This window comes from Engraulis encrasicolus, chromosome 4 (assembly GCF_034702125.1).
Source record: "Engraulis encrasicolus isolate BLACKSEA-1 chromosome 4, IST_EnEncr_1.0, whole genome shotgun sequence".
Taxonomy (NCBI): Eukaryota; Metazoa; Chordata; class Actinopteri; order Clupeiformes; family Engraulidae; genus Engraulis; species Engraulis encrasicolus.
The window spans coordinates 22,770,898-22,783,716 of NC_085860.1; the positions used below are offsets into that span (position 1 = coordinate 22,770,898).

Sequence of the window (12,819 nt, forward strand, 5' to 3'; positions counted from 1 at the left end):
CATGAAGGCTACTTAGTCGCACCCAGGAAATCGCAGAGTTCAGATATTCCAACCACATTTCCATGGTGCTGTACAGTAGCCAGACTTCCGCAGTGGTTTAGTCATCAACAAGTCAAGTAACAATATGATTTATGGTTCAAATGGCAGAGCACTCCAGGAAGTCTAGCAAAGGGAAAGGCCCCACATACCTTTAACACGCATGCATTGTCTCTATGAGCAGTGTGGTGGCAATTGACTAAACCTGATAAATTGCATTCTGCCTTGCGTCACAAAGCCAATGGCCACAGGAAATAACGGGAGGAAAAAAGATCAACTTGGAACGTAACAAGAACTTACACAAACAATAGAGTATGTGATGCATTTCAAAGGTTATCTTTATTATCATATCAATATTAATATTTTTATTTCTCTTTTTCCCCCAAACAATAGAAACACATATTTTCATTATTTACATTTTCCCACAAGTACTGTACATGTACTGTATGTGTGCATCCACATAATGCACAAATTAGTAGTTATCAACTGACATTGAAGTGACACAGCTGGGTTTTGTTTAACTTGGCAAAAGTGCAAATGCACAGTGTTAAAGAGTTCAATCTCATGTATGCCCATACTCTCGGCCTGCCTTCCTGTCATAGGCACAAATACATACAGTACATCAGAGGTGCAAATCATTTCTCCAAACTCAAGTCCTTTTCTCTGTCGTGAACCTCTGTGAAATCAGTTTTATACAGGACATTAATGTAAAACTTTAAAAGTGGAACAAAGTACTAAGTAGTAGCCTATCAGATGACCCAAACCCAACTTTGAACTCTCTAGTCCAATCTCGGCATGTGCCACAAGACTAATGATTTAAGATACATCACGTATAGATCAAGCATTTTGAATGTTCAACATAAAATAGAGGTCGACAACAAGGCATGAGGTCGGAGGAATTAGAAAAGGATGCAAGTTTGGGGAAATGATTCAGATCTGAGAACCTGAATTCAGCCTTACCATATATTCCCACTTCACTTAAGAACTTGGCCAGTGTATGGCAATGAGCATCAATGGAGGAATGGCACTTCGTTACACACACACACACACACACACAAAAACAAGTTACCAGAAACAAATTAACTAATAGATCTGACAATAGTTTGATAACATCTTTCTGTGAATTTCTAAAATATAAATAAAGCATACTGTACATGCAATCACAGCAGAAAAGCAGTTTGATTAAAATTGACTGAACTTTGTAAGTCTGGAACATTCCACAGGCACAATAGGTGGGAGGTTCAGTTTGGTGCTGCGTTTGCGGACCAATCCTTCATATTAATTCCTTCCAACTATAGCAGTATGTAGGATTGTGGCCTGACTGTGTAACTACCCTGCATGCTGCTCATTGCAACTGCGCTACTTATTCCCAAATTTGAGAATTTACTAATCCATAAACTGATATTCACTAGTATAGCCAATGTACAGCAAGTTTCGCAGGCAAAAATGTCTATTTCTGGACATTCAAAATGAAGGACATGGAGAAGATCCACCTTTTCATGTATGAAAAGTGCAATTTTCCCTGTCATAATGAATGATTCAAATTTGATGGTGGTGGTGGCAAGTATTTGTGAATGGGCAGCATGAGTTATGCAAATACACTACAAGAAATATTACTTACTTCACCTTTAAGGAGCATTTCAAAACAGAAATATTTGATGCTTGAGTGCTTACAATTTATTGACACGTATAAAATATATTAATTTTGACTTCCACTGTAACTTTCACACACACGCACACACACGTACACGCACGCACACACAGAAATGGATACAGCACCGAATTGTGCACATGCTCAGACAAACACACAGTCCACTCTTGGGTCTCCCAGGCCCTCTGCTGTAAACATCATTAAGTTCTCATTACACACCAATTACACAGACAAGTCCAATTATCGGAGGAGAGTTCCATTGATAAAGTGGTAAATAAGCACAGGTGCTCCAAGGGAGATGGGGATTATTTTCAACGGTGGTGTAGATTGCCATAAAGAGGCACACACACAGGGATAAATTGTGTGGATGCTGTGGAAATCACATTTTTTGAAAAAAAATACAACAGGCTTTACTTTTTATCTACACTGTGCTGTTGCAGTTGCTCAAAAACATTTCAAATAATATCTCACACTAAACTCAGCTCTGCATTATGATGATACAACGACTGGTGTACCTTTTACAAACAGTTCATAATGTGCTGATGACAATCGGGCCAGAGATGCATCCTTGGACATTGGGTGAAAAATATGATTTCAACCCCCATACTGATCTCCTCACTTAAGTACTGAATGACTTCTGAGCTGAAATCTAGCTTGTTGGAACCGCAAAATGTTTACATAGAGCTCTGCATGTGTGTGACTGTGCATGTTTTTTAAGTGTGCTTTACCGTTTGCTCTCTGCTGCCAGCACCCCTGAAGTGGATTTATTTTTCCTCTTAAAGTCCAGCACTTCAGGTAGGAGCACTAATAACAGCGATATCTAAGGTGCCAACATATCTGTGATACCCGTTTGCTCCAGGAAGTTTGATCTCAGGGGAAGTCTGCGCTCATGCTTGAATGAACGCCAAGAGTGGCTCGCAGCCAAAACACATTCTCTCAAAATGTTCACAAGGGACACAAGGTGCCAGCCACCACACAAGTGAAATATTATCGCTATCCACTCCAAACTAATGACTAGTGACCTGTGATGTTTTGGAAACTTAAGTGTCCATGGGAACAGGTGGAGAGGATTGAGAGAGAGAGAGACGGACTTCACTTGCACTTGAACAGGATTGTTAAGAAAATAAACAATTCAGAGGGGAATGAGCAACACCACAAACTGACTTTGGCATGGAGAGCGCAGTCCACCTGGTTGCCAGTGCAAACACCAATAAAACTTTTCCACTTGTGTACCATTACGTGTACTCCACTATAGAGCCTGCTCTACTCCAAAGCCTGTTGAGAATCTGGCCTTGTTTCTGAACTGTAAACACATTAAGACCCAACACCGAACAAAATAGTCATCAGAGGGGTGCTCCAGAATGTAGGTTTAGTCCCTTACCTCAAAGCAAGTGGTAACCCCTCTAATAGAGCAGCCTTTTAGCTATAATCCAAATATTTAAGGTCCTGCTACTAGACACTTTACCACTTACTTGAGTTTATGTAACTGGGTCAGTCAGTAAACCACATGCTTGGAATACCCCCCACAGGACATTTGTGTACTGCATGCAATTGCAGTGGTGCTGTGGTGCTTGTGTGAGATGAGATGAGACTGGCTTTGGTGCATTTGTGGTACAGGGCTGCATGGTAGGTGCATGACGGGGGCTAAGCCTGCTGGTGGCTAACAGCAAGACCGCATTAAGCCAATGTGGTGGCCCCGGGCACTACACCTCACTGGTGCCCCCTTTATAAACAGTATTTGTTACATTTGTTGTCTTGTGGTGCCCCCTCACTGGTCAGAAATGGTTGGTGCCCATGAGCACTGTGCTGCTGACCCTTATGGATAATCCGGCCCTGCTAACAGCAGGACTTCTTCTTTGAAGGGCTGGAGAGTAGCGACACGGTCTTCTCCTTCTCCCAGTCCTCGCGCTCCTTGAGAAGCCTATAGGAGAGCAGAATGGATGCCATGTTTTAACCCATTGTGTCCTGGAGTGTCATATACACGGCATTAAGGTTATTGAGATTTGAGCTGTTTTATTAAAAATGTGGGTATGCTAGAGCTGCATGAACACATTATAGTTTCCAGCTTTTAAATTCAACTTATTTCATGTTTTTACTGTATGTGTTTCGGAGGCTGAGATATTTAGGTTTTAATAGGGGGAGGGCACCTTTCCCCCAAAAAGGGCTTAGGCTAAAATGGGTTAATAGAAAAAGCAACACATATACAGTTGAAGTGGTCGATAATAATTGGGCAACCTGGTTTCAAAGGGTTGATGTCTCACTGATTATTGAGTGACCTGGTTTCAGAAGCTCTCAGTCGGTATTTTGCAGCCACTGAGTCACTACATCCGCTCATTCTACCAAACACATCTCTTCAGGCAGCTACTAGGAAAGCTAAGTGCAGTAACATCAATGTCTTTCATCTTCATAAATGCCTTCATCTGATTATGAGCAAAAGATGGCAATCAGTGAAAGTACCCTATTTGGGTCTATTTGGATTCCATATGAATATTTCAGAGCTGATAGATTGAAAGGTTATATTAGTAGTGTAATGATGTTCAGTGGTCTCCTACCGTGCTAAGTGGACCATGGCTTCGGTCACATTGTGACCAGAGAAAGCACTGCACTCGTAGAAAATGAGTTCCAGCTCCTTCAACACAAAAGAAGAAAAGAGAAGAAGGTCAGGTCAGACATCAGTGAAAGCAGTAGCAGGATTGAAAAAGGAAAAGAAAATAATCAAAAGGAAAAATGAAAGCATTCAGGAGATGTGTCTCATTTCTATGCTGCTACAATGACTAGTATAGTGACCATTTTGAAAGTAAATGGAAAGGACATTCACAGATGCAGACACAGAAAAACACAGATGCAGACAGACAGTTAAACAAGCACAGTCAGAGACACGCGCAACCCTATCCAGATCATTTGTCAGATACAGCACTCAGTCCCCTTTGCTTGCAAACATATAGCCAGCCTATTTTGGACACCAGATGGAAATGAGCCTTTGTGCTATAATCTGACACATTTATACAGTATGTTTGTATGTATATGTTCATTAATGTGCAATGTCCTGAAAAATAAAGTAAAGTAAAGTGAAGTTAAGTATAGAAGCAGTTGCTGTGATCACCTTGGCTAAGGATTGGCCCATGCGGCCCTGCACCTCCCGCTCCGGCTCGAGGTCCGTCTTATTGGCCAGCAGCATGATGGGAATGCCCTCACCTGCTCCTTCCTATGGACAAGATGGCAGGAAAGATGTGAGATCAAACAGCTATTTTCACTTTCTTAAAGGATTAGGATCATCTTCCTCTAATCTACAGTGGTAATTGACAGATAAAGTATACAGAAGGCATATGTGTCTACTTCAAAATGGTAGTTAAGATGTAATAATGAAAAACAACAAAACTTGTACTAAACCTACTCTATGTGCAGCTTGAAAATAACTTGCGTGCTTATTGAAATATGGTTTAAAAAAAGTACTTTTCAAAAAGGGGTGTACTCATTATTGCTGTGTACTGAACATTCCTTGGAAATGGACTATAAAAATCGCTGAATTACCTATAACCAATGTTTGGGGCTCCTAACCAGTTGACTGTTTGCTTCACTAAGTGTAGTGGCCAACTCACCTGCACATTACTCAGCCACTGGCGCACCGCAGTAAACGTCAGCTGGGCAGTGAGGTCGTACATCACAACCACTCCGTCTGCCTTGCGGAAAAACTGCTTGGTGATGCTGCGATACCTGTCATAAGAACAGGAGAGGCATTTATTTTAGAGATCACCTGTAATGGATAGAAATCACCTGGGACCGACAGAGCACATGTGGTGTACTGTATAGAGGTAAACAGGTGGGGAAATTCCCAGGTTCAGAATGTAAGCACCCTGCAATGTTATGCAATGTGCTCCAACCAGTTCAGGGCCAGCTGATCTTCATGAAACCTTCACGAAAATGAGAAAATGGGCTATTCACGTCAACTGTGTTAAAAGGAAAATATGACAGGATTTTTTGTTTCCCTCTGAGCCCCGCATTATGATCCTAGACGTAAAAATTGATATGTGCTTTATGAATACTATGATAAATACTATAAATACTAAAGTATTTAACACATTTGTGATCATCAGAGAAAACGAGTGATCCATAATAATGGGGGTTTTAAAAGGTGAAATGAGTTGTGTGTGTGTGTGTGTGTGTGTGTGTGTGTGTGTGTGTGTGTGTGTGTGTGTGTGTGTGTGTGTGTGTGTGACGACCCCCTCTAATCTTACCTTTCCTGTCCTGCTGTATCCCACATCTGTAGCGCCACCTGGCTGCCGTCCACAGTAATGGTCTTCACACTGTAGTCTATACCTGCACACACCAAACACCATACTCTTCATTTCCAGCGTTTCCCATGTGTAGACCATTCTGTGGTGCAGCACCACACAATAAGAAAGCAAGCACCACAAATTGATCAACAGCCCGCATACATGTCAGTGGGAGTACACTAAAAACACTTGCACTGTCTTAGTGATTTTGCCTGTAGCAGCACCACACAATGCTGCGAGAAGCATTGATTTCCCTTTGGGAAGACACATGTTGTCTTCATGATGACTGTTATGCCACAGTCTACACTTTACAAATCCACATATGCTTCTTTTCCACTGGCGGTTTTCTGGTAGGCCTACACCTCGACACATTGCGACTCGGCCGCCACTTTTTGCATTCCGATTGAGCTGTCTCGTGCCTATTCGAAAAGCACAATGTCGAGTCCGAGTCAGGCTTTGTCGAGCTGTGGGCCTACCAGAAAACCGGCAGTGGAAAAGAGGCAATAGTGCAGATGTCAAATTACCTTTTTTTCCTCCTTATTGAGTTAGTGACCCTTTGCAATGCAGAACAACTCTGGACAACACGGAGGGTTTAGTGAGCACGGAGACCAACACACTGGTCACACACAGCTGATTTCTGCCCGGTCATAAAGACAGTAAAATAATCAATGTGTCATTCATAAGTCTGCAGAATCACCTAGAAAGGGACACTGCTGGGATGAGATGAAAGCACTGGAGACTGATTGACGCTAAAGAGCTGACTGAGATAGGCCACATGCAGAGGAGAGTGCCCTGCACATATGCACACACACGCACACGCACACGCGCACGCACGCGCACGCACACGCACACGCACACGCACACGCACACGCACACGCACACGCACACGCACACGCACACGCACACGCACACGCACACGCACACACACACACACACACACACACACATACATCAAAAGCTGGCAGTGCTGGATGCTCCCGTGATGTGGCTATTTTCAGTGCTGTCATTTTGGCACCAGGAGGTCTTCTGCCATTTGGCACAGGGAACTACGCAGATGAGCCATTATTTAAGTTGATGGCCTATTTTGTTTTGGCCCTAACTGATACAGAAAACGTTGCCTTTCTGTGCAGCACATTCCATTAACCTTGATATTAATCCGAAAAGGAACCGCATAAGATCTCATGCTGCCAATCTTTACTGTATATTACATTCAGAGCCATCAATATCAGCTTCAATGTCATTCAGAGCCATCAATATCAGCTTCAGCTCAACTACCATAGGCCAGAGGTTTGATTCAACAGTCACTCCTAATCAGTCTTCGGCATATAACTTTGAAAAAGCAACGATAGTTATTAGTTACTTCTCCTTAAAAGTAATAGAGTTATGAACTTTTTAAAGTTTTTTCATTCGTTACTCTTTTTTGTGTGCTAATATTAGGGTCTGTTTCAGCAGCAAGGCTAGCAAATATTCCAAAAGACAAGATACAGTACAAAAGACCTAAGGAGCTTTAAAGCAAATGAAGGGTGTTGATTCTGGTCGCCTGGTGACAAATGCCCTTGCCTGCATTTCTAAAGAGAAACTAGGGAAGAACCAAGGACATTTTCAAATGCTGCTTTAATAGGCCTACTGTACACCGCATTCCACATTATTACGCAAATGACATTTTTCGCTGTTTCCCCAAATAATCAATACAAATGACAGTCGTCATAATTTTCAAGTCATCAGCCATTAGAGTACAATTAAAGCGTTTTTGAATGAACCTACCAATGATAATGGTATTTTTTAAAATATTAAAAAACTTAAAATGCCCAAAATGCTCTGTTCCAAATTATTACGCAAAACAGTTTTGTAGTGTTGTTTTCCAAATTTCTTTCTTTTTTTCCCATTTACATCAAAACAGTGGGCATTTGGTACCATCTAAATTACATTTCAATGTTCAAAACTTGGTTATAAGCTGTAACTGGAATGCTGCATTTAACATTGAAGTCAATGGCAGGGCATTGCATGGGAATTGTGGAAGCCCAGATATCCTTGATGCTTTGCTCTCAGCTGTTTTTGTTTGTTTGGTCTGGTGACCCACACTTCACTCTTCAATATACCCGTAGATTTCCCTGCCACGTTTAGGTGCTTTGAAGGTGATGACGTTCTAACTCACCAGACATAACATCCCATTCGTTTTCAATGGGGTTTTATGTCTGGTGAGTTAGAATGTCGATACCACCAAAGCACCTACAGGTGGCATAGAAATCTACGGGTATATTGAAGAGTGAAGTGTGGGTCACCAGACCAAACAAGCAAAAACAGTTGAGAGCAAAGCATCAAGGATATCTGGGCTTCCATAACTCCCATACAATGCCCTGCCATTGACTTCAATGTTAAACGCAGCATTCCAGTTAGTAAGAAAAAGAGCTTATCACCAAGTATTGAACATTGAAATGTAATTTAGAAGGTACCAAATTCCAACTGTTTTGATGTAAATTGGAAATTTGGATTACAACACTACAAAACTATTTTGCTTAATAATGTGGAACAGAGCATTTAAAGTTTTTTATTATTTAAAAAAAATACAGATGTCATTGGAAGGTTCATTCAAAAACTTTTTAATTGTACTCTAATGACTGATGACTTGAAAATTATGATGACTGTCATTTGTATTGATTATTTGGGGAAACCGCGAAAAATGTCATTTGCGTAATAATGTGGAATGCGGTGTATGTTGAAGGTTTGCTTAGAACGAACCTAGTGGAAAAAAAGCCCTTCGCATTTGTACCTTTTGGCTGGGTAAATGGGTAGAGTTCATTCCAATACCTTCCTTTCAAAACAGCAGCTCTATTTTAACCATCATTTCACACATACTCATTTTCACTTTGAAAAAAAAGTGTTCATCCCAAGGTCTTCATGAGCAGAGTAGATGTACGGTACTTTGAAGTGATAGTGAAGTTAATAGAATATCATATTTAGTAATGAATGCATTGTATGGTTAGAAATGAATAACGTTTAATTAAAAACCGAGGTTGGGCAGAGTAAATGCCTGAAGAAGATTTATGATCGAAACGTTGTCTTTTGCAAGCAGTGTACAGATCCTTTCCCGCTCCTACATGGGCAGAGTAAAGTCCAATGAAATTAAGATACTTTAGTAAAAACTGTACGTGTTGTGCTGTAAAAAGATACTTTCCCATCGGTTCAAAATGGGGTGCTGATGACTGATGCGATAACACTTCACCAGAGCTGTGACGGTGCTGTGAAGATGGCATAACACTAATGCAAAGGAAGTCCCAACACAGCAGTGCCATAGCCATACTGCAAAGAGGTCAGCACTTCTAACGGGCAAGTGATAGCCACCAGCACCAACGGTTGCACACGGTTTTGCAGATGTCAGCATGTAGAATGCAGCACACACACATATATGGACATGTCTGTCTGCACACAGATACAGACAGACGCAAATACAGACAGACGCAAATACACATAGGCGCGTGGACACACGCACGCACGCACGCACGCACGCACGCACGCACGCACGCACGCACGCACGCACGCACGCACGCACGCACGCACGCACGCACGCACGCACGCACACACACACACACACACACACACACACACACACACACACACACACACACACACACACACGCACGCACGCACACACACACACACACACACACACACAAACACACACACGCAAACACCCGAATGCACACGCACACAGCCACAGTGACCAGCATCTTTGACACAGGAAACAATGTAAAGTGCAGAGGTATGACAAAAGGCAAAACTGTTTCCCCATCACAAACACAAAGACACAACATCAGCATACAAAAACACACACAATTGCTCTGCAAGACCATGAGAGAGGATAACATAGTCACACACCTACTGTGGCTGATGTGCCTGGGTAAAAGTTGTCGCTGCAAAAGCGTCGTAACAGGGATGTTTTACCCACACTGGAGTTGCCGACCAGCACGATCTTGAAGAGGCGGTCTGGAGCAGAAACGACACCTTCAGCCTAGAGGAAGACGTGAGGGGGGGTGTTGGCAGAGAGCGGGAGAATATAACTAAAAATAACAATGTAGGAGAATACAATAATGGTCCACTTCAAAAAAACAATACTTGCATTGGAAATGTAGATCAATGGATGTCTAGGAACATTGTGGACTCCCCTTGGCAACAAGTACAGATGGGAAAACAAAACTACAACTCAACTACAAGCTACTGAAATCTGGCATCTGTTGATTGAAGATTTCCAGTTGTAATATATAATTTTTTAAAAAATATTTGTGTTCATGTTGCGTTCATTTCTTCTAATCTAATGCATGAAATCAGGACAAGTGTACGATACCATATGAATCAGCTGATTAACACCACATTCCAATGGCTCACAGGTTTCTCATCCACACTGCACTGTTCACATGCGTCTATTTGCCTATTAAATATACTATTTCAACTTAGACTGTCAGGGATATACAGTATAATATGCTCTTCTATTGTGCATTGAAAATGTCCCTCTATTATAATTTACATTAGAACCCCATCTGGAGATGATAATCGCGGTGATGATGATGATGGCGGTGAAGATGATGATGATGATGATGATGATGATGATGGCGGTGATGATGAATGTCAATACTGCAGCAATTCATCGTGTAACAGCCTACTCTGCTAACAGACGCATCAGACATATTGAGAACTACTCTAATGCTTAAACAGCCCTCATATCAGGCAGGCTAGAGAGCCGAGGCTCAGCCAGGGATCGCTATCCCATCAGTATAGGCTTAGAGAGGCTCAGAAACTAACAAGGAGGGAAAATGAGAGCTGGGCCAGCGACACCAGAGCAGCATACAGTATACACACAGGGACTTCAGTGTGCCAACGAGGACAATGGACAGGGGAAGCATAGGGACTTCCAAAGAGGTCTCAGACAGGACAATAGCTCTATTCAGACAGCGTTAACATGAGACTCATTCAGACCAATGGCAATTACTGATGTGCAGGAGAGCGAATCCTGTGAGAATATGATAGCTCAGCAAAACTGCCTGACCATGTCAATGCTGGCTGGAAAATCGGTAATGAGAGAATCACAGTGAGAGGAAAACATGGTAGAGACTACTGATATTGGAAACATGTGGATGGTTATGGTAGGTCGTTTTTACACACAAAGACACACATTCTCGCCCGCAGAAACACACAGAATGATGGTGCTCTAGTCAGACAGGGTCGACTGAATTACCAAGGTAGTTATTTGTCAAAAGACAGAAAAATGTATCCCAGTCATTTCTACATTCAGACAGGAGGTTATTTTGTCCTTTATTCTGCCTGCCTTTTTATCCAAAGCCATTTGCAGTTCTTTACGGGGTATATGCTACAGTTCCTGGCATGGGGTTAGGTGCCTATCTCAACGACACGTCTACCTTGGATAGAGGTCTAGGGGGAGGTAAGGGTGGGATTCGAACCTGCAACCCTCTGATCTTAAGAAACAAAAATATTTGGCCCTGCTGTGGCCAATCGGAAGGGCACTCGTCTACCATGCGGCTGACCCGCGTTCGATTCCTGGCCCTGCCCTTCCCCGTCTCTCTCTGCCCACATGCTACCTGTCACCACCTTCACTGTCCTGTCATAAATAAAGTAAAAAAGACCAAAAAAATATCTTTAAAAAAAGAAAGAAAAGTAACAAAAATAATCTCCTCATGTCCAGCCCCAAAGCCCAAGGTGGCTGCTTACGCTGCTGCTTACGGTTTCCTTGCCGATGGGCTGGTGTCGGGGGGAGGAGGGGGCATCTGCTGCACTGGAGTGGCGACTCTCGAAGCTGGGGGTGGGGCTACTGGAGCGGGACCGGGGGCTAGATGGGTAAATGCTGCTCATCTGCAGGTCAATGCCGTCCTCTTGCTCCTATAGCACAGAGAGGACAAAGGTTATGACATGAGCCATACTGTCTGCTATGGTAAATATATATTTGGAGGTGTGGAGTTTTGTCCAAAGAGTATGGTGTGTGCGTACCTGTGAGTGTGCGTGCGTGCGTTTTGTAAATGTGTGTGTGTGTGTGTGTGTGTGTGTGTGTGTGTGTGTGTGTGTGTGTGTGTGTGTGTGTGTGTGTGTGTGTGTGTGTGTGTGTGTGTGTGTGTGTGAACGTGTGTCCGTCCTCCTTGCTCCACTGCCTGAGCTGTGGCCGGTGTGTGTGTGTGTGTGTGTGTGTGTGTGTGTGTGTGTGTGTGTGTGTGTGTGTGTGTGTGTGTGTGTGTGTGTGTGTGTGTGTGTGTGCGAGCGTGTCCGTCCTACCCCGTCCTCCTCGCTCCACTGCCGGAGTTGGGGCCGGTGTGTGTGTGTCTGTCTGTGTGTGTGTGTGTGTGTGTGTGTGCGTGCGTGCGTGCGTGCGTGCGTGCGTGCGTGCGTGCGTGCGTGCATGCGTGCGTGTGTGTGTGCGAGCGTGTCTGTCCTACCCCGTCCTCCTCGCTCCACTGCCGGAGTTGGGGCCGGTGCTCCTCCAGCAGCAGGTCTGGCAGGTGGTCCTCCTCTATGGAGATGATCCTCTGCAGGGGCTTATGGGCCGCAAGAGGTGGAGGAGGAGGTGAGCTGAGGGCCAGGGGCCCCGCGTCTACCATGTCATCATCACCTCCGGGCCCCCGGGGGCCGCCACCGCCAACCCCATTCAGGCCCCTCATGCTCTTCCTCTTGGAGTGGGGAAGGACCTCCTCTTCGTCTGTTTCACTGATGGACAGAGAGAGCACAGAATGTCATGGGTGACTACCCATTTTATGTGTTTTGTTTTGTTTTGTTTTTGTTTTTTTGGGTGGGGGGAGCATTTTTGTTGGTTGTTTATATTGTGTGACCATTGACATACGGTATCACTTTTATCACAGC

At 43.5% G+C, this 12,819-nt stretch overlaps 1 protein-coding gene across 3 annotated transcripts in view; it reads right to left on the reverse strand.

The window, feature by feature from the left end:
• Nucleotides 1-349: 349 nt before the first annotated feature.
• The window catches only part of cracr2aa (calcium release activated channel regulator 2Aa), a 50,191-nt gene continuing 37,721 nt past the window's right edge, over nucleotides 350-12,819 (reverse strand). The window contains exons 12-19 of one of the 3 annotated variants that reach the window (XM_063196899.1): nucleotides 12,399-12,666; nucleotides 11,695-11,850; nucleotides 9,838-9,970; nucleotides 5,923-6,004; nucleotides 5,287-5,401; nucleotides 4,791-4,892; nucleotides 4,240-4,316; nucleotides 350-3,608 (exon numbers count right to left, since the gene is read on the reverse strand). In XM_063196899.1, coding sequence (XP_063052969.1) covers nucleotides 3,524-3,608; nucleotides 4,240-4,316; nucleotides 4,791-4,892; nucleotides 5,287-5,401; nucleotides 5,923-6,004; nucleotides 9,838-9,970; nucleotides 11,695-11,850; nucleotides 12,399-12,666 — 1,018 coding nt within the window. In that variant the 3' untranslated portion in view covers nucleotides 350-3,523. Of the gene's footprint in view, nucleotides 3,609-4,239; nucleotides 4,317-4,790; nucleotides 4,893-5,286; nucleotides 5,402-5,922; nucleotides 6,005-9,837; nucleotides 9,971-11,682; nucleotides 11,851-12,398; nucleotides 12,667-12,819 lie in introns of those variants that run through there. The other 2 variants (XM_063196898.1, XR_010034603.1) reach the window with 2 other exon arrangements.